Raw genomic sequence first — 24495 nt, forward strand, 5'->3', positions numbered from 1 at the left:
GCCAAAGATTTAGAATTGAGATCAAAAGTCTAATGGCTGGACAATTTTATTTTTGGAGGATCACATCAATCAGTGCTCTGGATTTATTCCTGTCTTTGTGCTCAGGGATCAGTTGGCAGTTCTCAAGGACCTGTATGCAGTGGGGATAGAACCAGTGACAGATGTGTGCAAAACAAGAGCCCTCTCCGCTGTTCTATCATTTCAGCCTACTTTTGATTCTCTTTGTATCTCATATCACTGATATGTGAGTAAAATCATTATTTTACTCAAGAGTTGTTATGCAAATTAAATGAGCAAATAATGTAAATGCACTACCAAGTATGTGTTCATAGTAAATGTTTCTTTAAAAGTCTGAACTATTGGGCCTGGGGAGATAGCACAGTGGCGTTTGCCTTGCAAGCAGCCGATCCAGGACCAAAGGTGGTTGGTTTGAATCCCGGTGTCCCATATGGTCCCCCGTGCCTGCCAGGAGCTATTTCTGAGCAGACAGCCAGGAGTAACCCCTGAGCACCACTGGGTGTGACCCAAAAACTAAAAAAAAAAAAAAAAAAAAGTCTGAACTATTAAATAAAAAGTCTGATCTATTATCATTCTAGTTTTCCCACCAAACCAACTAGGAAGATATTCATAAATAGTCTAGGGATTATAATAGAAATCAAAATAGAAGTATATAAAATGATTACACCTGTTCAGAAACAATGCCTGGTTAACTTTTACTAAGAAATACTAACCAGGGGCCCGGAGAGATAGCACAGCGGCGTTTGCCTTGCAAGCAGCTGATCCAGGATCAAAGGTGGTTGGTTTGAATCCCAGTGTCCCATATGGTCCCCCGTGCCTGCCAGGAGCTATTTCTGAGCAGACAGCCAGGAGTAACCCCTGAGCCGCTGGGTGTGGCCCAAAAACCAAAAAAAAAAAAAAAAAGAAATACTAACCAAATGCAAAGTAAAGAGATGATGACTGATTTCCTAGTTAATACTTAGAACAACTGCATATGTGTGAATGTAAATTCTTTTATTTAGAAAATATAAAAAGTTACTATTTGTCTTACTCTTTCTTTGGACTAGCCTTTAAATTTTCAAGAGTGCCACAAATGTTATAACTAATTTTATTACAGTTGAACACTCAAAAAATTATAGTTTTGAAGTAACTTTTCTATGACTAAATAGAGAAAATCTATTTAGAAAGTACAGTATACATGAATTTATGGTACTTGTCTAAATATCAGCATATAAATTATTTTTAAGGTTGTTTCTTACACATACTCTAAGATGAGGGGAAAAAAAAGAAATTTATATTCAAAACAAATAGTAACAATACTGGGTCCTCTATGCTAAAAATAGGATATTTTTCTTAAGTACTCTAGATACAAATATTAATTATATGGGCTGAGAATGTTTAATTTTCAATATAATTCAACAAGATACTCAACAAGTAGAATTTTATAAATATATCCCCTAACCATGTAAAACCATTTTTATCACAAATACTACCAAAAATCCTCTAAAAACAAACTACAAACATGTTTCTAAAGAAATTTTTAGTAATAACTACAAAAGCAATAAATACCAAGTTATTTTGATAAAAAAAAAAAAACAAAAGGGCCTTGTAATGTAAATCTGAACACTGCAAAGTTAATTTTGAGGATGCAGCTTCACATTTAATACGAGGTACTAAATACTTTCAAAAGTAACAAACTTATTTATACAATTTAAAGTCTTGAGCTAGTCCCAGAAAGAAAAAAATTAAGCTGAAGATAAAGAGTACATATGTAGAAATAATAGTATAAAATGAATTACATATAAAAGATGTACGACTGTTCAAATATGTAAGGCTTAATATGAATTTTTGGACTGAGTGTCATACACTTTTTTGAGAAGTTTCAAATGTCATAATTTCTAACTATTTTGATCTTTCTGAAGTGAGTATGGTACAGAATTTAAATCTCTCTAGGTTATTCTACTGAATAAAAGCAAAACTTCTGAGCTCGGGTAGGGCTTAACTTTACCTTTTATATACAGGAGCCATTCTCAACAGTGCTACAGGAATCACCAGAGCCACACCTAGTTGTGGTGCTCAGGGGCCATGTGGTGCTGGCTTAAGAGTCAGGGCTTTGCCTAGGCTAGGCATGTACTTTACTATTTGACCCAGCTCTCCAACCCTAGATTGTATTTCATTTATTATTTTGGTTTTGGGGCCACACCTGGTGATGCTCAAGATCACTCTTAGTGGGATTCAGTGGGCCATATGGGGTGCTTGGGATAAACCCAATCAGCCATATGTAAGGCAAGCACCCTTCCTACTATACTGTCCCTTCTCAGATTGTGTCTTTTGGATGCTCAATCTCTATATAAAAATTCTTTTGGAAATTTTAGAACTTCAGAATATGACGTAATGCTGGTCAAAATTTGCTCAAGTTTAAGCACAAGACACAAAAATGTCAAAAGTTTGAATCGATCCTAGCAATAATACAATCATAATTACTTTTTATAGAAAGTAAAGTGCTTTAAAGTAAAAAATGTTTGCAAAAAGTATTAAAATGACTAATACTTAACATCCACAAATTCAGGATTCAAGATTGATTTTACTGGTTTCCTTTGAAAAATGCCCTCTGTCACAATGTAAACAAAAAATGGTCCATAAAATGGTGACATTTAAACATCTCGTAGTTTGTGTTGCGGGCCCTTCAGACTACATATTTATTAATCCAAAGCTAAAGACGTAATTATTTCTTGCACATGCCCAAAGTAACTAATATCAACCACATTTCCTGTAAGCCTTGAAGAATTTTTATTTAACATAATGAGAAGTTTAATAACTTATATTAAAGACTATGTAATGCTCTGCTTTTGTTGTTTACCAACTGTTTTTGTGACGGTAACTCCGAGATCTGTAATGTGATCGAAAATGCGAGTGTTTTGCTGTTTGTGCTTTAGTTTCAGAATTGGTATACCCTTTGGGAGATTTACATGGGGATCTTGCTATGGAGTCAGAATGTCTTCCATGGGATCTTGATTTTGTTCCTGAGCTAGTCTGCTTTTGAGGTGAACTTGACTGTGATTTTCCTATTGACTTGGACCTTTTTTGTAAGGACTTGGACCTTGACCGTCCTCTAGAACCAGAATTTCTTCTTGGAGTTCTTGACTGCCTTGCTGAGGTAGACCGCCTTGGGAGCGATTTGGAGCGAGACTTAGACTGGCTGTAAGAAAATCTTCTGTGCCGAGACCTGCAAACATCCATAATGTTAGAGTGCATATTCACACTTGACAGTGAGAAGGCTAGGAAACATCACTCTCAGAAATGCATCTCACATATAACATTATTTATATTTCTATCATACATGCTGAAACAATCCTAGCTTTATTATCATGCATTTGATTAAATTAACAAGTTTGTAATGTTTGTTATTAGAAATATATACATGTGTATATATATGCTTTTGAGAGATGCTCAGGGCTTATTGTGCAGAGGTCACTCACTCCTGGTGGTGTTCTATATGGGATGCCAGGGACTGAACCTGGATTGGCTGCATACAAGGCAAGCACCTTATCTACTATACTACCATTCCAGCCCTTGGCCAAAATGTTTTTACTTGCTAAATAAATTAGATGATATGGGAAAGTTCTATAAAATATAATGCATACTTAATTTTGGTTAGATAACTACTAAAATAGGAAAAATGAAATTAAAGTTTATCAAGTAATACTTATAAAAGCAAAAATACATAGCCAAGACTTATGAGTCATAGCATGATTAGTATTTGTCTAATATTCCCATTAAACCTCTACAGAAAAAAATAGCTCTGCAACACTTTTTTTTCTTTCTTTTTTTTTTTGTAGTTTTTGGGTCACACCTGGCAGTGCTCAGGGGTTACTCCTGGCTCCACGCTCAGAAATTGCTCCTGGCAGGCATGGGGACCATATGGTACGCTGGGATTCGAACCAATGACCTTCTGCATGAAAGTCAAATGCCTTACCTCCATGCTATCTCTCTGGCCCCATAGGCAACATTTTCTTATCGTTTGCTTTTGGGTCATATCCAGGGGTACTCAGGGATTACTCTTGATTCTGTGCTAGGGATCACTCCTGGCAGGCTAGGGTGCTGGGGATACAACCAAAATCAGCTGCATATAAGACAAGTAAGTGTTCTACCAGCTGTACTAGCACTGGTGCTAACCAGCACTTCATGGAACAACTGTTAGGACTGCAATTGGAGAATGCCTAACAGAAGCAGAATTTGAAAAATTGTAACTGTGGCTCTTTCTCTATGACCATTTTTCAAATGCCAGCATGGGAGCTTGAACAAAACCCTAAAACAGATAGATACTTGACGAAAATGAAAAGACAGAGTTAAAACTTTAAGGCTACCAAAATGATGGGAACTTGAGAAGCAATTGCAAATAACATCAGTTACTGGCCATTTTTCTTCTGTTTTTTTTTTTTGTTTTGTTTTGTTTTTGAGGGGAGGAAGAAGCTGTAAAAGTCTTTTTTTTGTTTGTTTTGGGTCACACCCGGCAGCACTCAGGAGTTACTCCTGGCTCTATGCTCAGAAATTGCCCCTAGCAGGCATGGGGGATCATATGGGATGCTGGGATTTTAACCACGGTCCTTCTGCATGAAAGGCAAATGCCTTACCTCTATCCTATCTCTCCGACCCGAGCTGTTCAAGTCTTACTCATGTCTCTGGACTAGGGGATCACTCCTAATGGGCTCAGGGGATAATATGGGGTGCTGCAGACAGAACCCAGGTTGGACGTGCGTAAGGTAAGTGCCCTCTACCTTCTTTCTATACTATTGCTATAACAGCTCATTCTTTTCTTATTTTTGGAGGGGAAGAATCATACCCAGTAAGTATCTTACCTGCTATACTATCACTCTGGCCTTGGTCATGTTCTAAACTACTTAGTTTATTACTACAAGATGAGACTTCAAAATGTCAGCAAAATCCAGTTGCTGAAAGACTGGAGAACTGAGCTGAATTTTATCAGACACACAGTACTGGAGAAATTGTAATAGTACTGGAAGGTCAAGGAGTTCCATCAACATCCCAAGCTTTCCAAATCAGGACTCAGACAGCCACATTATCCAGGAGTTAGCTAAAACAGTGGGGCTCCTGGAAAAACAGTACAGAGGGGAAGGTGTTTGTCTTGTACACAGTTGATCCAGGTTCCATTGCTGGCACCAGAAATTAGTCCCCTGAGGATCGGCAAGAGGAAGTCCTGAACACTGCTGAGTTTATGAAAAAAAAAAAAAAAAAAAAAAAAAGTAACAATAGTGGAACCTTTTTGTTTTGTTTTAGGGTCATAGTCCCTAGGTGCAAAGGGGTTGGTGCACCAGTTTGGTTTTCAGGAGTGACCTCTTATGGCGGTTTGGGGGGGGGGGGAGGAGTTTGTAGTGCCAAACCTAGGACTTCTCAAGCCTGCTGAGCACTTTATTCATCCTAGGTCGGCTGCGTGCAAGGCAAATGCCCTACCACTGTGCTATCTCTCCGGCCCCCCTCCCTTGAAACAGATTTTAACAACACTCTAAACCATGTCTAATTATCTGCTAAAACTCTGCATCTGAAAGAAAAGAAGTTTCTAGGATGATAAATCTAAAACCACTATAATTTTTCATCATTAATACAAAAATACATACAGTATGAAAAAATACAGTGGTTATAGCAAATCTTAAACACATTAGAGATTAGAGATATTTAGTCATATACCTTAAATTCTATAATGCTTAGTAAAGATAAAGCAATAAAAAGAAAAAAGAAAAACAAAACAAAGCAATATAAGAAAAACATATAGGTTAAACATTACTGATAGCTATGGAAAATAGACCCCAAATTATTTAGATATTATTATTCAGACATGAATTTTGAAAAATCACTATGACTAGAAAAGGGACTGGACTTTTAGAGAGAACATGATTCTTTTTATCTAAGGCCCTGGTCAATAACAGGGAAAATGTAAAGGGGAAGGGAAAGGGGGAAAAGGAAAATAATTATGGGAAGACTGACAAAAAAGTAAAATAGATGAAATGTGAAGAATTCCAGCATAATAACTAAAATCTATGTTGTAGACTCAGATTCAGCACCACATGCCCCCTCCCCTAAAACAGACTTTCATTTTGGTTTTTGGGCCACACCCAGCAGTGCTCCTAGCCCTGTGCTCAGAATTACTCTTGGCAGGCTCAGAATCATATGGGATGCCAGGGATCGAACCGGGTCCATCCCAGGTAGTTCAAGTGCAAGACAAAAATGCTCCACTGCTATGCTATCACTCCAGACCCACCTTTTATTTTTTTGCTTTTGGGTCATGTCCCATGGCTCTCTAGGTTACTCCTGGCAGTGATGGGACTATGTGGGATGCCGGATTCGAACCACCGCCAGTCCTGAATTGGCTACATGCAAGGCAAACGCCCTATCGCTGTGATCTCTCTTCAGCCCCTAACATTTTATTTTTTAATTAAAAAAATATTTTTGGTTTGGCCACCACATCTGGAAGTGCTCAGGGCTTACTACTTCTGGCTCTGTGCTCAGGAATCACTCCTGGTGGAGCTCAGGGGACCATACGAGGTATGAGATTAAACTCATTAGTTGCATGCAATACAAGTATCCTGCTTGACCTCTCCAGTCACAAAAAAGACATTTTAGAACTAAAAATTTATCTGAAATTGAAATTATTATTAGATGGATTAAACAGAAATCTTGATACAGAAAAAAATAAGTGTGGGATGAAAGACAATAGCTAAGAAGAAGCCCTGAGAATCACCAAATGTGTCCCATCTCTCCCCCAAACAGTGCACAATAAAATCAGCCTTTTTGTAATCAGGTCAAGGATTTTTTTGTCCATTTTCCCATTTTTCTGAACCTATGCAAACAACGGTGATTGCCACTACCACAATTTTTGTTTTGTTTTGTTTTGTTTTTGGGCCACACCCGGCGGTGCTCAGGGGTTATTCCTGGCTGTCTGCTCAGAAATAGCTCCTGGCAGGCACGGGGGACCATATGGGACACTGGGATTTGAACCAACCACCTTTGGTCCTGGATCGGCTGCTTGCAAGGCAAACGCCGCTGTGCTATCTCTTCGGGCCCATATTTTTTACTCTTATCCTTTAAGGAAAAAAAATATAACTAACTAAACTTAAAAACAAATAACTGTAGTAGAATGCCTATCTCGAATACAGGTAGGGGATGGGAAGGGGAGAGGGGGTAATGTTACACTGGTGAAGGGGGGTGTTCTGGTTATGACTGTAACCCAACTATGATCATGTTACTTAAATAAAAAGGCTTGGCAGGCCCCCAGCCATCCTTGCCTTTTTCCCCTGACTCCAGGCCTTCCCTGGATGCTAGCTCACATGGCCAAGAAGTGGGTTCAGGTGGACTCTTAGGGGTCCTCAGGCTTCCCCCCTCCCTCTGTACTCCAGGGGGGAGGTGCATGGGGAGGAGTTTGGGCAGATATCTGGCTTCCGATTTTCTTTTGATTCTGGAGGTCAGCTCTTGCCAGGTATGGGGTTTGGGGAGGCCCCATGCTGAACGCCTTCTCCCTAGCCTGGGGAGAGCTGGGAGGCTTGGCGGGCCCCCAGCCATCCTCCTCTTTTTCCCCTGGACTCCAGCCCCCCGGGTACTGGCTCAGATGGCCAGAAGTGGGTTCAGGTGGATTCTTAGGGGTCCTCAGGCTTCCCTCCTCCTTTTGTACTCCAGGGGGCAGGTACATGGGGAGGAGGGCGGGCAGATATCTGGCTTCCAGTTTCTCCTTTGATTCTGAAGGCCAGCTCTTCTCAGGTATGGGGTTTGGGAGTCCCCATGCCAGAGGCCTTCTTCCTAGCCTAGGGAGAGCTGGGATGCTTGGCAGGCCCCCTTCCGTCCCTCTCTTTTTCCCCGTCCCTCTCTTTTTCCCCTAGACCTGAGACCTGGGTGCCAGTCCAGGTGGGCTCTATAGGGGTCATCAGGTTTTCCTCCTACCTCTCCCTACAGTAATGAGAATGCGCTTTGGGAGGAGGGCGGGTCGTTCTAGCACTGATTTATGTTGGGACAGTCACTGGAAATTTTTTCTCCTTGGTCTCCTATTGATAGTATTGTATGCATATAGTTTATATATGCATAATATCCATCTTGTATTGTGACCTTGATACTGCCCTTACAAAGCTCATTTCTAATCTTTTACTGCCTCAGTCCCAACCCTTATTTCCCCCCATCTTCCCATGTAGGTGAAGCTCATGACATGAAGCTCACCACATAGAGTGATGAGTGCAGTTAGAAAAATAACTACACTGAAAACTATCATAACAACGTGAATGAATGAGGAAAACAGAAAGCCTATCTTGAGTACAGGTGTGGGTGGGGTGGGGAGGAGGGAGATCTGGGAAATTGGTGGTGGGAATCTTGCACTGGTGAAGGGGGGTGTTCTTCACATGACTGTTATACAACTACAATCATATTTGTAATCACGGTGTTTAAATAAAGATAATTAAAAAAAAAAAGAATATAGGGGCCGGAGAGATAGCATGGAGGTAAGGTGTTTGCCTTTCATGTAGGAGGTCATAGGTTCGAATCCCGGAGTCCCATATGGTCCCCCATGCCTGCCAGGAGCAATTTCTGAGCCTGGAGCCAGGAATAACCCCTGAGCACTGCCGGGTATGACCCAAAAACTGCAAAAAAAAAAAAAAAAAAAAAAAAAAAAAGAATATAAAGATAAAAAAATAAAAAAATTAATTCAAATGTTTTTAGATGAAAAGCTTAGAAAATTCACTTCTACTATATGTTAATATTTTTTTTTTGTATCACACAAGCTGTGCTCTGAAGTTACTCCAAGTACAATGCTCAAGGGATCATGTGGTGGGAGCTCACATCTGGGCTTCCGACAAACAAAATACGTAGTCTAGAAACTCTGAGTCACCTCTCCAAAGAAATATTAACATTTGGGGCCAGACTGATAGCGCAGTGGTCAGGATGCTTGTTTTGCACAAAGCTGAACCAGGTTTCATCCGTGGTACCACTTATGGTCCCCTGAGCCCTGCCAGGTTTAGCCCAAAGTGGGGAGGCGCAAAAACAAAAAATATCAACACTCCTTTAGGGTTAGAAAAAATCATTCCAGATAAATAAGTGCCTGAACATACAAATCAGAATAAAGAGCACTGGAACATGTAAATATATTTACTTAGAGCAGGGCATCTTAAAATTTTTTCACTTGTGACCCAGTTTTGCCCAAGAAATGCAATATAGATCAGTGTTACCAGAAGTACCTCAGATTCATTATATGGTCAACTTTAAATTAATTTTTGGATACAATGCATTCAGAAACCTTTCACTGCTACTACATTTTCATAAGCCTCACATTTAGTTATACAATCCCATATGGAGTAGTAACCCCAGTTCATGTCTTCTGTGAACCAGAAGCTGTTGGAGCAGGGAGCAATAGCACAGTGGGTAGGGGCATTTGCTTTGCATGGGACTGACACGGGTTCGATTCCCGGCATCACATTCTAGGGGAAATTTCTGAGTGCAGAGGCAGGAGTAACCCCCTGTGCACCACTGGGTATGGCCCAAAAACTAAAAGAAAAAGAAAAAAGAAACCAGAAGCAGTCTTTTCATTGGTATGAATATGACTTCCCTATACAAAACACATGCAAGAACTTTAAACTACCAATTTACTCTCATATTTTAAATTATATAAATATAATTTTATACTTGGAATAAACTTCTATCATGGTCTAAAATTAAGTCATTAATGGGAAAATAGGCTTCTTTTAGCAATTGGACACAATGAATTATTCTCTGTAGATGTAAGAGAGGTTTAGAAAATAGGGTACAGGAAGGATCAAGTTCCAGAACACGACTATTTTTAAATATTCCTTTACCAAACCTGCTACTCACTCAATCCTGACCTGAATTCTCCTGGCTTGTAAAAGTAGTTTAAGGCTTCCAACCCATATTCAGGCCATTCCAAGGATGGGCAAGCCTCAAAGTACTTAGTTCAAACCTTAGAAGGCTGAAAGAACACTAAAAGGTATTCAATAAATCTAAGTTAAGGACATAAGATATAAAAAAGAACACAATCTTTCTAAAATATTTGATTCTTGCATATTATAAAAAATGATTCTGGCCTGCTTAAAAAAAAAAAAAAAAAACGCTTAAAAGTTTTCCCAGGGGCCGGATAGCACAGCGGCGTTTGCTTTGCAAGCAGCTGATCTAGGACCTAAGGTGATTGGTTTGAATCCCGGTGTCCCATATGGTCCCCCGTGCCTGCTAGGAGTTATTTCTGAGCAGATAGTTAGGAGTAACCTCTGAGTACTGCTGGGTATGGCCCAAAACCACACACAAAAAAAAGTTTTCCCCCCAAAAAAGTAAGTTTTCAATCCTTTCTTACTTACTCTTTAAGGCTATCAGACCTCCTCCTATTTCTTCCCCATGAAGAACTTCTACTTCGAGTTCTCCTCTGGCTGGGACTCCTTGATCTTCGATGATCACTTGGAGAACAAGGATGACGCTCTTTTGATTTCATTTGACCTGGTGCTAAGAAATTGAAGTGCAATACTTTTAATTCATCAATGGAACCTCATCAACCAAATAGTAATTATGACATTGTGATTTATAATAAGGAATATAGGTTGGAACTGGAGTAATATTACAGTGGGGAACACATGCCTTGCATGTAGAAGACCAAGGTTTGATCCCTGGCACCTCATATAGTCCCCTAAGTCCCTCTAGGAGTGACCCTGAGTGCAAAGCCAGGAGTAAGCCCTGAAGACCAAGTGTAGCCCCAAACCAAAATGAAACAAACAAACAAAAAGAACAAAAGAAATATATATTGGTCTCTACTCCTGGTACCTAACAAAAACTCCTACAATTCTAGAAACCACCTGGGTACTAAAGCATTAGGAGCATCATTTCCTCTTGGATCCAAGTTCCTGACAGAGGACTCCTGACAGGATTAATTTCTGGGTAAGAAGAATGTCTTTGGGGCTGGAGCGATACTATAGCAGGTAGGGCATTTATGGTCCCGAGTCTGCCAGGAGCTATTAATGCAGAGCCAGGAGTAACCCCTACACACTGTTTTGGGTGTGACCCAAAAACAAAAAAGAAGTGTCTTTTGTTCTAAGGAAGCAATTCTGAGTAGTTTCCTTGATGGGTTGGTTGCCAGAAACTTCTAATTTTCAGTCCTACCTCCCATTTTCTTAAAAAAAAAACACAAAAAAAAACACAAAAAAACGGGAGGGGGGGATGGTGGGTTAGAAAGCAATTAATATAGGATTCAGGGAGATAACTGAAAGGGCTAGAGCATGAGAGAATCTTAGGATTGACACCCTTTCCCAAGTATGCTTCTCCTACCTACACCTCCATTGAAAATGAAGTGAATCATCAGTAACAGCATGTGATAAACCTCCACAACCCAGCAGAATGGGGTCAGGGGTTAAGTGAAAATTAATGCCCATGAAAAGAATCTATGCCTGGGACCTAGCTCAATGAATGTGTCTCTTCTGTCTAGCTGTTCATTTTTAACATAACATTTCCAAAGATGATAGTCTCACTCCCCCTAGGGGGCACTAGATCAGGGGTAGAGTGGATAGGTATAGTTCTGGTGCAACTGGGGAGCACTTTCTGAATGCTTAGAGAAGGTAGACTTTCTTTTCTTTTCTTGGTTTGTTTTTTTTTTTTTTTTTTTTTGGCCATACCCAGCAGTGCCCAGGGCTTACTCCTGGTTCTACTTCAAGGATCATTCCTGGCAGGATCAAAGGACCATATGGGGTGCTAGGGATTGAACCTGGGTCAGTAAGGTATAAGGTAAGCACTCTACCCACTGTATTATCTCTTCAGCTCAAAAGAAAGTAGATTTCTACAGACTGATTCTAAAAATTAATCTGCTGAATTTTTTTTTCCTAAAAAGGGGACAGCAGGGCTATTAAGCATAGGATGTTCTGATCTCTACCCTTTAGCACAGTCTTCTATAATAAAATAGTTGACAAATGTTACCCTGTAAGTAGCTCTAGAAAATTAATCCCAAGCAGGTTGAAATCTCTCATTTACAGAAATTTGATCAGAAGTGAGGTGATAATCTGGACTTGTGGTTGGCATCTGATGTCTGTGTGTGATGAAGGGTGGTGTAGAGGAACACAAGTGCAACTATTGCTATCCAGTGGGAACTGATGTTCTCCACACACGAGAATTGGTTAAAATTGTAAGAGACTTCACTAGTGTCAGTGATGTGACAATTCCTGATTTGGTGATCAGAAAATCCAGAAGTGAAATGTCCTCTTGTATAGAAAAAAATAAGGGAAACACAGGGGAAAATCCACAGTAGAAAAGAACTGGGCTTTTTCCTACAGAGAAAAACTGTGTTGTCCCATACTACAATATCCTTTTCTGATATAACTAAATGAAAAACACTGCCGAAACTCATGCAGATGAGCAAGGTTTAATGTTGAGTCGCACTTACTTTTGCGGTCCCCTTGTGCAAACTGTATTTCAATCTGCCGGCCACATACCCACTTTCTGTTAAGGTTATAAAGAGCATCTTCAGCATCTCGGACATCTTCGAATATGACTAGCTGTTAAGGACACTTTGAACAGTAGATATCAAGTGAAAATATTTTTAATAAATTATTTACATGTGACAAACAAGTAACAGGAAAAACACATTTGAGTTATTAAGTTCACATGAACAATGTAGAAGGCTTAACAGAAAAATTTGCTTTCTAATAAACACCATATAATTACTTATGCATCTAAAAATAAAAACAGAAATAAATGAGCAACTATACTTTTAACTATGCATCACTATATTGCAGTATGCATATCTAATTTGGAAAATATCCTAAGAAAAACTTCAATCCAATAGAGTGAAGAGACTACTGGGATATGTTGCTTGCCTCACATGCAGTCGTCAACCTGGTTTTGATTCCCAGTACCCAAAATGGTTCCCTAAACACAGCTAGGAATCATTCTGGAGAACAGAGCTAGGAGTAAAGCCTAAGCACTCCTGGTGTGACTCCAAAACAAAAGTCAACAAAAACCAATACTGGTATTATAAAAATGATCTATTCAGAACTCACTCCCTTCTTCCATGAAAAAGAGTCATCAAGTTATTTAATGAAAAGAAAAACACCAACATGTAGGTCTTTATTTCTGAAATTAAAAATTAAAAGATTGGGGCCTGAGAAATAGCATGGAGATAAGGCATTTGCCTTGCATGCTGAAGGACGGTGATTCGAATCCTGGCATCCCATATTGTCCCCTGAGCCTGCCAGGAGCGATTTCTGAGCATAGTGCCAGGAGTAATTCCTGAGCGCTACCAGGTTTGACCCCCCAAAAAACAAAAAAACAAAATTACTTAATAGGGGCTGGAGCGGTGGCACAAGCAGTAGGGTGTTTGCCTTGCACAGGCTAACCTAGGACAGACCACTGTTCGGTCCCCCATCATCCCATATGGTTCCCCCACACCTGGAGTGATTTCTGAGTGCATAGCCAGGAGTAACCCCTAAGCATCATGGGGTGTGGCTCAAAAAAAAAAAAGACTTATAAACAAAATTACACACACAAATTATAATTTGAAAATTACATTTTCAAAACTAATTTAGTTCTTTAAAAATGACTGGTTAGGGGCCGGAGAGATAGCATGGAGGTAAGGCATTTACCTTTCATGCAGAAGGTCATCGGTTCGAATCCCGGCGTCCCATATGGTCCCCCGTGCCTGCCAGGAGCAATTTCTGAGCCTGGAGCCAGGAAAAACCCCTGAGCACTGCCGGGTGTGACCCCCCCCCCAAAAAAAAACCACAAAAAAAAAAAAGACTGGTTATCTATGAATCAGTTTTTAGAAACATCTGTACTTGTTTTTATAACTTGGGAAATAATAGCAGTCTACAAACTCTCGCAATATATATTCAGTTGTTTGGAATAACCCACTAAAATCTTATTCCTAAATAAATAATAAACCTAACTAAAATAGAAATAAGCTATTATAAGGAATAAATCAGTGTATTCCACGAAGTTGTTCACTGTTTTGTTTTTGTTATTTTTTGTTTGTTTTAAAATATAAAACAAGAAAAAGCTCAAGAAAGGCAAAACAAAATTAGACTTTAGCAATTACCTCAGTGTCACTTGATCTTGAACCTTGACCTTTACTCTTTAATGCTTGCAAGATGGACTTTATAAGTGGCGTAGAACAAACAAAATCAGACTTGGCTTTGACTCTGGATCTCTGAGTAAATGTAGGAAAGCCGAAGTCTCAACCTGATGCTGGCTTTGTCTTTTGCTTGGTAAAGACTTCCCCTCTTCCAGGTCTTTATATCTGTGTCCACCCTCCCTCTTTACTCCTTGAAGCTTGCTTGGCCTTTAAGGTGCCTTTTGTCTCGCCTGCTCGGTTTAGGCTTGGATTCTAGCTAACAGGTTGGTTCAAACTGAGGGGCGCTTGCCAGCTACTGTGGACTGCTTTAGCTTTTCTGAGATAAAGAAATAAACACATTGGATTAGACAATATTAGTCTTATAATTTATGTTCCTGAATGCAAGTATATATACATGCAAGCATAGAGCCCAGTCTCATGTACAATAAATAAATAAATAAATAAAGGATATTGAACATAAGCAAATCCTCTTGGGCGACGGGTGTAGAAGTCAAGTGGAATGTAAACGTCTACTATAGGGCCATATCGACCAAACTCACGGCGCAAGTCCTCAGGCCTGAAGTAGTTTAGAAATAAGGCAAAGAAATAGGAATAGCTATATTAAAAGTTTGCCCATAAATAGCCAGCTAAAATTTTCCCAAGAAGGTTCATTATCTAAAATTGACTTTTTGTATGTAGGAACCCTGGCTGTGATGCCTAGCACAGCACCACCCTGAGCACCACTAGAAGCAAGCAGAACCCACCAGCCAGCATTAAACAGGAATAACTCCCAAGCAGTACCAAGTGTAGCCCCTGCTCCAGATAAAAGAAAAATAACATTTATCTCACTATATATTTTATATTTATGCTCAATAAATTTTATTTTTGTTTTCAGATAGTAAAAAGGTAAGTATTGTTTTTAAATCCTAACATCATTTCTCAGATTTTAAAGAAAAAATGCTTTACTATCAAAAAAGAGAAAGAACTACTGTATTCTCAAATCTAAAGAATGTTTGGGTTTCCTATAAGTCTTTGACTGTATTAGTAAAGAAATACCAAAGTAGTACATAGTATATTGTCTTCATAGGATAGTCTTCATATATAGTCTTCATAGGATTACAATTTAATTCTACTGAGTATAAACAGCTGAATACAGTTATCACATAGCTATATACCAGCTGCTTAGAACCACTACATTCTCGCAAGATTCCAATGGCTGTTTCCAGTTGAGAGCCTCATAGATTGATCTTAAGTTGCACAGTTACCAAGTTGAGTCTTTTTAAATACAATACCCTATTGTCTCACAAAGCTCTGAACTGAGCCAGGACAAAAGTATGAGTCCAGAGTAATAAAGTGCGTTAGGTGCTTGGGATATAGTTCAGTTGTAGAGCACCTGCCTTGTATAAGTAAGGACTTGACAATTCTCAGCAAGAAGAGACATTTTTTGAAGCATACTGTGCAGAAAACAGACTCAAAATGAAACCAAGGCCAATGAGATAGCTCAAAGGGACAGAGTACATGCTTTGCATGCAAGAGCCTGGGTTCAAGCCATGGTACAACTACATCGTTCCCCCAAGCACCCCAGGAATGATCCCAGAGCAGAACCAGGAGCAGTTCCACACTGGCATTGGCAGATATGGCCCCTATTTAATGTGATTTGCCTTGCTAGCTAAGGCAAATGAAAGAAAGAGGAAATTAGTGTCAAAAACAAGATAGAAATAAAAGAATGTTAAGACTAAAGAAACAGCTTCCAGGTTTAGAAGTGTTGAATTGTATTAGGGAAAGAAAAGAGGCTATTGTGCATGTTTTTCATGCTGTAGGCCCAGGTTTGACCTCTAGAACCAGGCAGGGGATGTAGCTTAATGGTTATGTTCTTGCCTTAAATGCTTTGCATGCTCTGCATGTGTAAGAGCCTGGTTTAGTCTCAGCACTGCTGACCAAAAAAGACATGAACGCTGAATTTGAGTTGACTGTAGAACATTCACAAAGTTCTGCAAGTAACTAGAAATTGTGGTCATACACATATTAAATATTTTCTTTTAAGTTTTTAATTTATTTGCTTTTGATCACACCTGGCAGTGCTCAGGTACTGTTCCTGGTAATGCCTGGAAACCATGTGGTACCAGGATTGAACCAGGACTGGTTACATTGTAGGTAAGTGCCTTAATCCCTATATTATCTTTCCAGCCCACAAATTTCCCCTTAAAGAGTAGGAGTCAATGATTAATGCTGGAGATAAGAATTTTAGGTATGGGTGCCGGAGAGACAGCATAGTGAATAGGACACTTACGTTGCATACCATCTACCTGAGTTTGATCCCTGACATTCCATATGGTCTCATGAGTAGTGCAGGAGTGATACCTGAGCATGGAGAAAGGAATAAGCCCTGAGCACTGCTGAATGTGGTTCTTTCCCTTTCATTCCACCTTTTTCTCCCCCCACTCCCCAAAATAGATCTTAGCCATCACTGGATACCTGGATCACCTGTGAGATATAAAAAAGAAAGCACACTAGCCTAATCTTAGAACTATCTAGGACTTTAAAAAATTGTATTTGGGCAGGGGATGTCACAGCCATCAGTGCTCAAGGGGTTACTCCTGGCTCTGCTTCCAAAATTACTCCTGGAGGTGCTAGGGGGACCATATGAGATCCCAGGGATTGAACTTGCATCAGCTTTGTACAAGGCAAGCGCCTTACCCACTGTAATCTTCTCTCCAGCCTAAATTTATCTAGTACTTTCCATGGAGAACTCTAATTACTCTGAATCTTTAATAATTTCATGGCAATTCTGAAACTCAGGATCAGATATCTCCAAAGTTACCATAGATCCTCGACACATAATAGGCACACAAACTATATTTGCTGTATTAATGAGTTAACACACACTGTGACCAAGGAATCAAGAGATTGAAGAGAAGCTACTCTGCTGGAAGGAAGGTAAAAGCAGCACTAAAGGAAAAATTCTGTCCAATGGCTCTGAGGAGACCAATATCATCAACCACAGTAGGTGCCTGACAGGGAAAGGGCACAGAGCAGTGCAATGTATGTCACAAGGGCATGCTGTGACACCAGGGAAGGCTGAGGAGTCTGGAGGAAAAGATCTTAAAACATGCCAGCTTGACTCACACTGTTTCCACTCCCTTCTGTATAAGCTGTTCTTTCATTTTCATTATTTTTGTGGGTTTTGGTGTTATCTATGCTGGCTTTCTGAATAGCATGTAAAGAGTATAAAACACCTATGGATCCACCAACTCTATGAATATTTGTTCCACTTGCCATAATTTTTGTGTGCATACACATTTAGTTTTATTGTAACAAAGTAACTTGTACAATTTTTTGTTTGAGGGCCACACCTAGCACTGCTCAGGTGTTACTTCTGGCTCTGTGCTCAGAAACACTCCTGGTGGTGCTCAGGGACCATATGGATGTCAAGGATTGAACCTAGGTGTCTGTGGCATGCAAGCAAGCACCCTCCTTACCCATTGTGCTAGCACTCCACTTCCACAACTTGTACACGTTTTTTTTGTTTGTTTGTTTTTTGATTTTTGGGCCACACCCAGTGGTGCTCAGGGGTTACTCCTGGCTGTCTGCTCAGAAATAGCTCCTGGCAGGCACGGGGGACCATATGGGACACCGGGATTCAAACCAACCACCTTTGGTCCTGGATCGGCTGCTTGCAAGGCAAACACCGCTGTGCTATCTCTCCGGGCCCAACTTGTACACTTTTAATGTTTAAAAATGAGTACTTGTTTTTTTTAAATGAGTACTTTTACTGTGAAACAAATTTAAAAATAAGTAAGAACAAGATTATAAGAGAGCACATCAATTCCAAATCAGATCACACCGAGTGATAGTACAGCAAGTAAGGAGTTTGCATTGCATGCTGCCAGCCTGAGTTTGATTCCCAGTATCCAAATGGTTCCCTCAGCAGCACCAGGAGTGATTCCTAACTGCAGAGCCAGGATTAACCCCTAAACATCATAGGGTGTGGCCCTAAAACACACACACACACACACACACACACACAAGGATTATCACATAGGTTTTGCTGATTCTCTCCAGGACTACAGGGTTCATGGTGTTACCACTGGGAGACAATTTTATTTTAAAACTGACCTCCTGGACCTTAATTTACTTGCTGTTCCATCATGCTAAGTGAGACTTGCCTCTGGCTGACATCACTGGGCCTGTTCCAGACCAAGAGGCAGAGCCCCTCCCTACCAGGTGTGTCCCAGCAGCATCCATACCTGATCTATGCCATTTAAGGGCCTACACCACAGTTCCTGAAGTGATGAACACTTAGGTGGCTGTGCAACAGATCTATTCAACAAGTTACACACTGCTCATGATTATTCTTCCTGTCATCCAGCAGAGAAGACAGAGAGCAACCTCCAGTTTAATCCCTCAGCATCTTCCCGGGGTCTAATTACAAAGACTTACCGTCAGCACACAGAAAGAACAATGGAAAATTAATGTGGAAAGCACTTGAAACATTCCAAGTTCAATAAGCAAAAATAATTATCACTGAAGACATAAACAGCACTAGGAAATCCTCAGAGCATGTCTTTAGAGACACTCTGATGAAGATTTCACTAGTTCAAAGAAACGATATCATAGGTAGCGAAATATAAGAAAGTATGACAGTTGAAATTAAAAATATACAGTCACCAATGACAGAAATTATGAACGTGTAGTAAGTGATATTAAAAAAAATCAGGTCTATGGGGTCGAAGTGGTGGCACAGTGGTAGGGTGTTTGCCTTGCACATGGCTGACCTAGGACAGATCGCGGTTTGATCCCTGGCGTCCCATATAGCCCTCCAAGCCAGAAGCAATTTCTGAGCACATAGCCAGGAGTAACCCCTGAGCATCACCGGGTGTGACGCCCCCCCCCCCCTGAAAAAAAGAATCAGGACCGGAGAGATAGCACAGCAGTAGGGCGTTTGCCTTGCACGCAGCCAATCCAGGACAGATGGTGGTTTGAATCCCGGTATCCCATATGGTCCCCAGAGCCTGCCAGGAGTGATTTCTGATCGCAGAGCCAAAGAAGCAGAAGTAGCCTTTGCACACCACCAGGTGTGACCCAAAAATCAAAAAAGAAAAAAAAAAAAATCAAAAGAAGAAACCAGAGTGATAGCACAATGGGTATGTGGGTGACCTGGGTTCGATCCTAAGCATCCACGCACTACCAGAAATGACCCTTGCACAGTAACCCCTGAACACGGCTGGATGTGGCCCAAAAAGCAAAACAAAAATCTAAAGAAGCTCTGAATGGCAGAATAACAGAAGCTGATTAAGAAGGAAACCACTAGGAAACAGCAAAGGTTGGGAAAGAGTTTGAAAGAAATGAACAAAAATATATATCTGAAAGCTATGGAATGAGCTTGAGGAACAATCTAAGAATCATTGGAGTCCCTGAAGAACAGGAAGGTAAATATGGTGAAGAAACAATAGCTAAATAAATCATAAATAGGAATTTCTCAGAGTTAAGGATTACTTTACCGAGATCCAAAAGGTACAAAGGGTCCCAGAAAAACAAACCAATGAGGCAACTCTAAGACACATTATACTCAAAACAACAAAATACAAAGATAGAATATTTAAAGCAAGATCAAAAAGGAACTTACATGCAAAGGAAAGCCCATTAGATGTACTGCAGACCTATAAAAATGAGATTCTACGAGTCAAGATAGAAAGATATAGTACAAAAAACTCAACAAAAGAACACTACCAAGAAATACTATGTCCATCTAGATTATCATTCTGATTTGAAGGAATGATACAAAGTTTCATAGAGAGGAACTAGCTTAGGAAATTCATAGCCTGGAAAGGAGTTTTGCAAGAAGTGTTAAAAGAGCTTCCCTATAGGATAGGACAAACTTTGCAACATGTGGTGTAGAGTATGGCACTCACTAATGGTGCATGGTGCATATGGCTGTCCTCAACGAGATTAAGAAAGGTTTTTTTTTTAAAAAAAAAGGAATTAATCTCACAAATTGGCTTTTATTGATTTATTTTCTATAATTCTATTTATTGTACCTAGTAAAATAAAATAGCTTTATTTGCCTGCCATGAAGGTTGACTGGGTGGTGGGAGAAATCTTAGGGATAATGGGGGAGAGAAGGGGCCATTGGTGGTGGGATTGATGTTGTAACATTGTATGCCTGAAACATCTCTATTATGAACAAAAATAAATAATATGAATGTGTATATTTTTAAAAAGCGAACTCTTAAACTGCAAAGAAGTCCATTACACATCACAATCCATCATGTTACAGAAGCCATGATTCAAAATGCCCTTAACCCACACAAATAGCTCGACCATAACCCCCAAATCTCCCTTTTATTTATTATTTTGGCAAATGTCTCTTGGGCCACATCCAACAGTGATAAAGATAAAGCATTCAATAAATTCAGCAACATCCATGGTAAGACAGCAACAAACTAGCCATAAAAGAGAACTTCCTCAACCCAATAAGGAGGAACTCAAAAAAAAAAAACAAAAACAAAAACAAAACCAAACTATAGGTAGCTTACTCCTAACTTTGAACTCGAGAATTACTCTGGCCATGTTCAAGGAACTAACCACATTGGATGCCAGGAATCAAAAGTAGGTTGTCTACATACAAGACAAACACCTTGCCAACTGTATTATCTCTCTGGCTACTTGGTCATTCCTGTATTCTTCATTGTCTGTTTTTAAGTTTGTTTTAGAGGTGTTACCAAATGGTGATCCCAGATCATCCCTGGGATGCTTCAGGGGACTTTGAAGTATGGGTGGCTGAACTTTAATTTCTGCATGCAAAGCAACAACTCTAGCTCCGTTTTTGAGTTTTGCTGGTCTGTTTTTGTTTTGTTTTGTTTTTTGTTTTTTTGGGCCACACCCGGCGTTGCTCAGAGGTTACTCCTGGCTGTCTGCTCAGAAATAGCTCCTGGCAGGCACGGCGGACCATATAGGACACCGGGATTTGACCAACCACCTTTGATCCTGGATCGGCTACTTGCAAGGCAAACACCGCTGTGCTATCTCTCTGGGCTCAGGTCTTTCTGTTATTGACTTACAAAATTCACCAATTACTTTTCTTTTATGGAAATGGCTTTGTCCTATTAGAATCTTTTCTTGCCTATCCTCAAGTCAGGAAGATATTCTTCAGTTTCTTTTAAGCACTTTAAAAATTAGGGGTGCGGGTGGACCACACATGACAGTACTCAGGAATCACTCCTGGCTCTGCCTGCAGGAAGCCCTGCTGGTGGGCCCGAAGGACCTAATGGGATGCTGGGAGTTGAACCTGAGTCACCCATGTGCAAATCAATTGTCCCACTAACTGTACTATCTCTGCAGCCCAGACACTTTAGCTTTATTTTTTACACTTGGGGGGGGGGGTGAAGGAATGGCCATCAGTTAACTGCTGAGGATGCTTAACAGTTACTCCTGGCTCTGCACTCAGAAATCCCTCCTGGCAGTGCTTGTATGCTAGGGATTGAACAGATTGGCTGTGTGCAAGGCAAGTGCCCTACTTGTTGTTTTATTTCTCTGACACTTTATCCTTAACATTTTGAAAAGTGATCTGGCTCAAAGTATGACATGAAACAGAAGCCGACACTAATCTTTTGCCTATATAGGTACCCAGTGGTTACAGCTCTACTTGCTAAAAAGACTTCCTTTCTCCTCAGGATTGCTTTGTTGCTTTTCAAGAATTATTAAGCTTTTATAGAATTAAAATAATTATTTAAATTAGTTAAGTAAAAGAATTATTAAGAATTATTATTAATGGACACAGAGCCCATTACTTATGGGCTCTTGATTCTCTTCTATTGATCTACTTGTCTATCCTCAAGTAAATACCACATTGTATGGGTTAATGAATCTTTTAAGAGTGTGAAACCAAGTATGTCTTCCAGTTTCAGCGATCTTTTTCAGGATGATTTTGACAACTCTAGATCCTTTGCATATCAATATATAATTCCAATCGAATTTTCAGTCTCTTTTTAAAAATATTTGATCGGAAATACTTTGATTCTATAGAATTTGAGACAAACTTGGGGCTGGAGAGATAGCATGGAGGTAAGGCGTTTGCCTTTCATGCAGGAGGTCATTGGTTCGAATCCTGGCATCCCATATGGTCCCCCATGCCTGCCAGGAGCAATTTCTGAGCCTGGAGCCAGGAATAAACCCTGAACACTGCCGGGTGTGACCCCCCCCCAAAAAAAAAAGAATTTGGGACAAACTTAAAGAAAAACATTGTTCTTTTCAGTGGTGGGGACAGAACGTATTTTACACATGCAAGGCATGTGGCTTACTCTCCCAATAAGCCACAACCCAACTACTTGTCATTTTGCTTTCCTATCTATGAACATGGTATACTTATCTGATTATTGCGGGGTCAGAACAATAGAACAGCAATAGTACAGTATAGGTAGGGTAATTGCCTTAAATGCGGCTGACCTGGGTTTGATCCCCAGCATCCTGTATGGTCCCCAGAGCCTGCCAAGAGTGATTTCTGAACACAGAGCCAGGAGTAACCCCTGAGCACCAATGGGTATGGCTCAAAAACAAACAAAAATCTGTTTATCATATGTTGGCAATGTGACAGATTTCAGTCCCTCCCCCTCCAAATTTTTCTAATGAAGCATAAGTTTTATTTAGGAAATATAAGAGAAGCAAGCTCATAAATTCATGAAGTAAAAGGAATTACACAAATCCTAATGTGGGATACAGGTGACACCAGAGTGAAATTGTACTTTCAGTAAAGAATGGTTCATATAGTTTCAGTTAAATTTTCTCTAAGTATTGGCGGGTAGTTGGATCACATCTGGTGGTACCAAGTAGTAGTCCTCAAGAGATTACTATAGTCATACATTCAAAAGCTACTCCTGGCAATGCTAGAGAGACCTTGTAGGAAGTTGGGGATCAAATCTGGATCAGCTTCATGCAAGTGATGTTATAACTTTGGTCCCTCAAAGTATTTTTGTTTTGTTTTTGGACCTTACTTATCTTTAAGAGTAAGTGTAATGCTATATATAGATTTTTTTCAGAGATGCTCCATATTAAGCTGGTGAATGGTGGAAGCACGACTTCTGGCACTGTGTCAGGAGTCATACCCAGCGGTACTGGAGGGGATGTCATATGATAAGGATCTAACCAGGGTACACAGCATGTAAGAAAAGCACTGCTTTCCCTAGCCCCATATCTGGCTTATTTTCTGTTGAACACACTAATAAGCAAGTGAGACGAACCGTAAATATAACTTTTAAGAATTGTGTGTAGAGTGAACACGCCCCCCTGTAATGATGAGGGTCAAACCAGGGTCAGCCAAGGGCCTATCTCTCCAGCCGCTGTTTCTCTTTATTTCCAAGGAGGTGGGGGCCGGGGGAGCAGAACCCAGAAGTTCTGAGAACTTCGAGGTGCAGGGGATTCAAACCTGGCTCCCAGCATGCACTCCAGTCCTACCATAACATTTCCTATGCTTGTTGATGTCTATTCCTTCTGAACCTATGGTTGGGGCACAAATAATTGCGGGAAACCCATTTTTAAAAGGCGACGTGTGCTCTTCAAAGGCGCCCTGCAAAGCTCACTCCCCTTGGCTCTGGAGTCTAGAGAGGTTCTGAGCTGTGTCACTGTGCAGACCCCAGATTATTCGTGGAAAACTGAGGTTCTGCTTCCAGGGCGGGTGGAGGCATCTCTGAGGGAGCCACGAGAGGCTGAAGAGGGCCGCAGGAACGTCCGTCCACTCGTGGCGTTCCTGGAAATCCAAGTTCCAGGGAGGCGCGGGGTGGAAGGCAGAGCTGGCCTTGGGGAGAGGTGGAAGGGGGTGCGGAGGGAGCCCCCAAAGCCACCGGGAGGAAGCGTACAGGCGGGGTCGGTGGGTGGGCGTCTCCCCACCCTTCCGTCGCGGCGGGGGCTCCCAGCTCCCATCCCACGCGCAGAAGTTGGCTTTTGTGCAGGGGCGCGGGCGGGGAGAGCGAGGCAGCATCCTCCTCGGGCCCCCTTGCTGTCCTGCCCCCCAGCAGCTCGGCGACCAGGCCTTGTACAAAGGGCGACGGCGCTGGGCGCGGGTGGGCCCGGCAGCGGCGAAGCCCGCACGGCGCGAGGAGGGGGCGGGAGGGCGGCGCGCGGGGCGGCCAGACCCAGACCCGTCCCCGTCCCCGTCCGCATCCGCATCCGCATCCCCGGGCGCTTCGTTCCTTCGTCCGTCCGTCCCTTCGCCCGGGCCCCGGCGGCCCCGCGGCCGTTACGCGCCCCTCCCCCGCCCCCGCACGCCGACCGCCTCGGCCGCCGCTCACCTGGTGGCATCCGCCACGTTCCTCACGAAGAGCGACGTGTTGGGGGGCCTCGTGTAGCGCGACATGACTGACCGTCCCTCCGCTCCCTGGGCGCAGCCGTCGCCGCCGAGCCCGTTCGCTCGCTCGTTC

The 24495-nt window shown here is 41.2% G+C and overlaps 1 protein-coding gene across 2 annotated transcripts; it reads right to left on the reverse strand.

Moving 5' to 3' along the window:
• Positions 1 to 992: 992 nt before the first annotated feature.
• On the reverse strand, positions 993 to 24495 carry SRSF12 (serine and arginine rich splicing factor 12). Of its 2 annotated transcripts, XM_049772282.1 has the most exons (5): positions 24367 to 24495; positions 14554 to 14660; positions 12419 to 12520; positions 10356 to 10497; positions 993 to 3223 (listed from the first exon to the last, which is right to left on the reverse strand). In XM_049772282.1, the coding sequence occupies exons 1-5, from the start codon at positions 24429 to 24431 to the stop codon at positions 2854 to 2856; spliced, it is 786 nt and encodes a 261-aa protein (XP_049628239.1). In that variant the 5' UTR covers positions 24432 to 24495; the 3' UTR covers positions 993 to 2853. The 2 variants fall into 2 exon arrangements, with proteins under 2 accessions (XP_049628239.1, XP_049628240.1); XM_049772283.1 differs by lacking the exon at positions 24367 to 24495 and having other exon boundaries at positions 12419 to 12542; positions 14069 to 14763.

Source organism: Suncus etruscus, chromosome 4, assembly GCF_024139225.1.
Source record: "Suncus etruscus isolate mSunEtr1 chromosome 4, mSunEtr1.pri.cur, whole genome shotgun sequence".
Taxonomy (NCBI): domain Eukaryota; kingdom Metazoa; phylum Chordata; class Mammalia; order Eulipotyphla; family Soricidae; genus Suncus; species Suncus etruscus.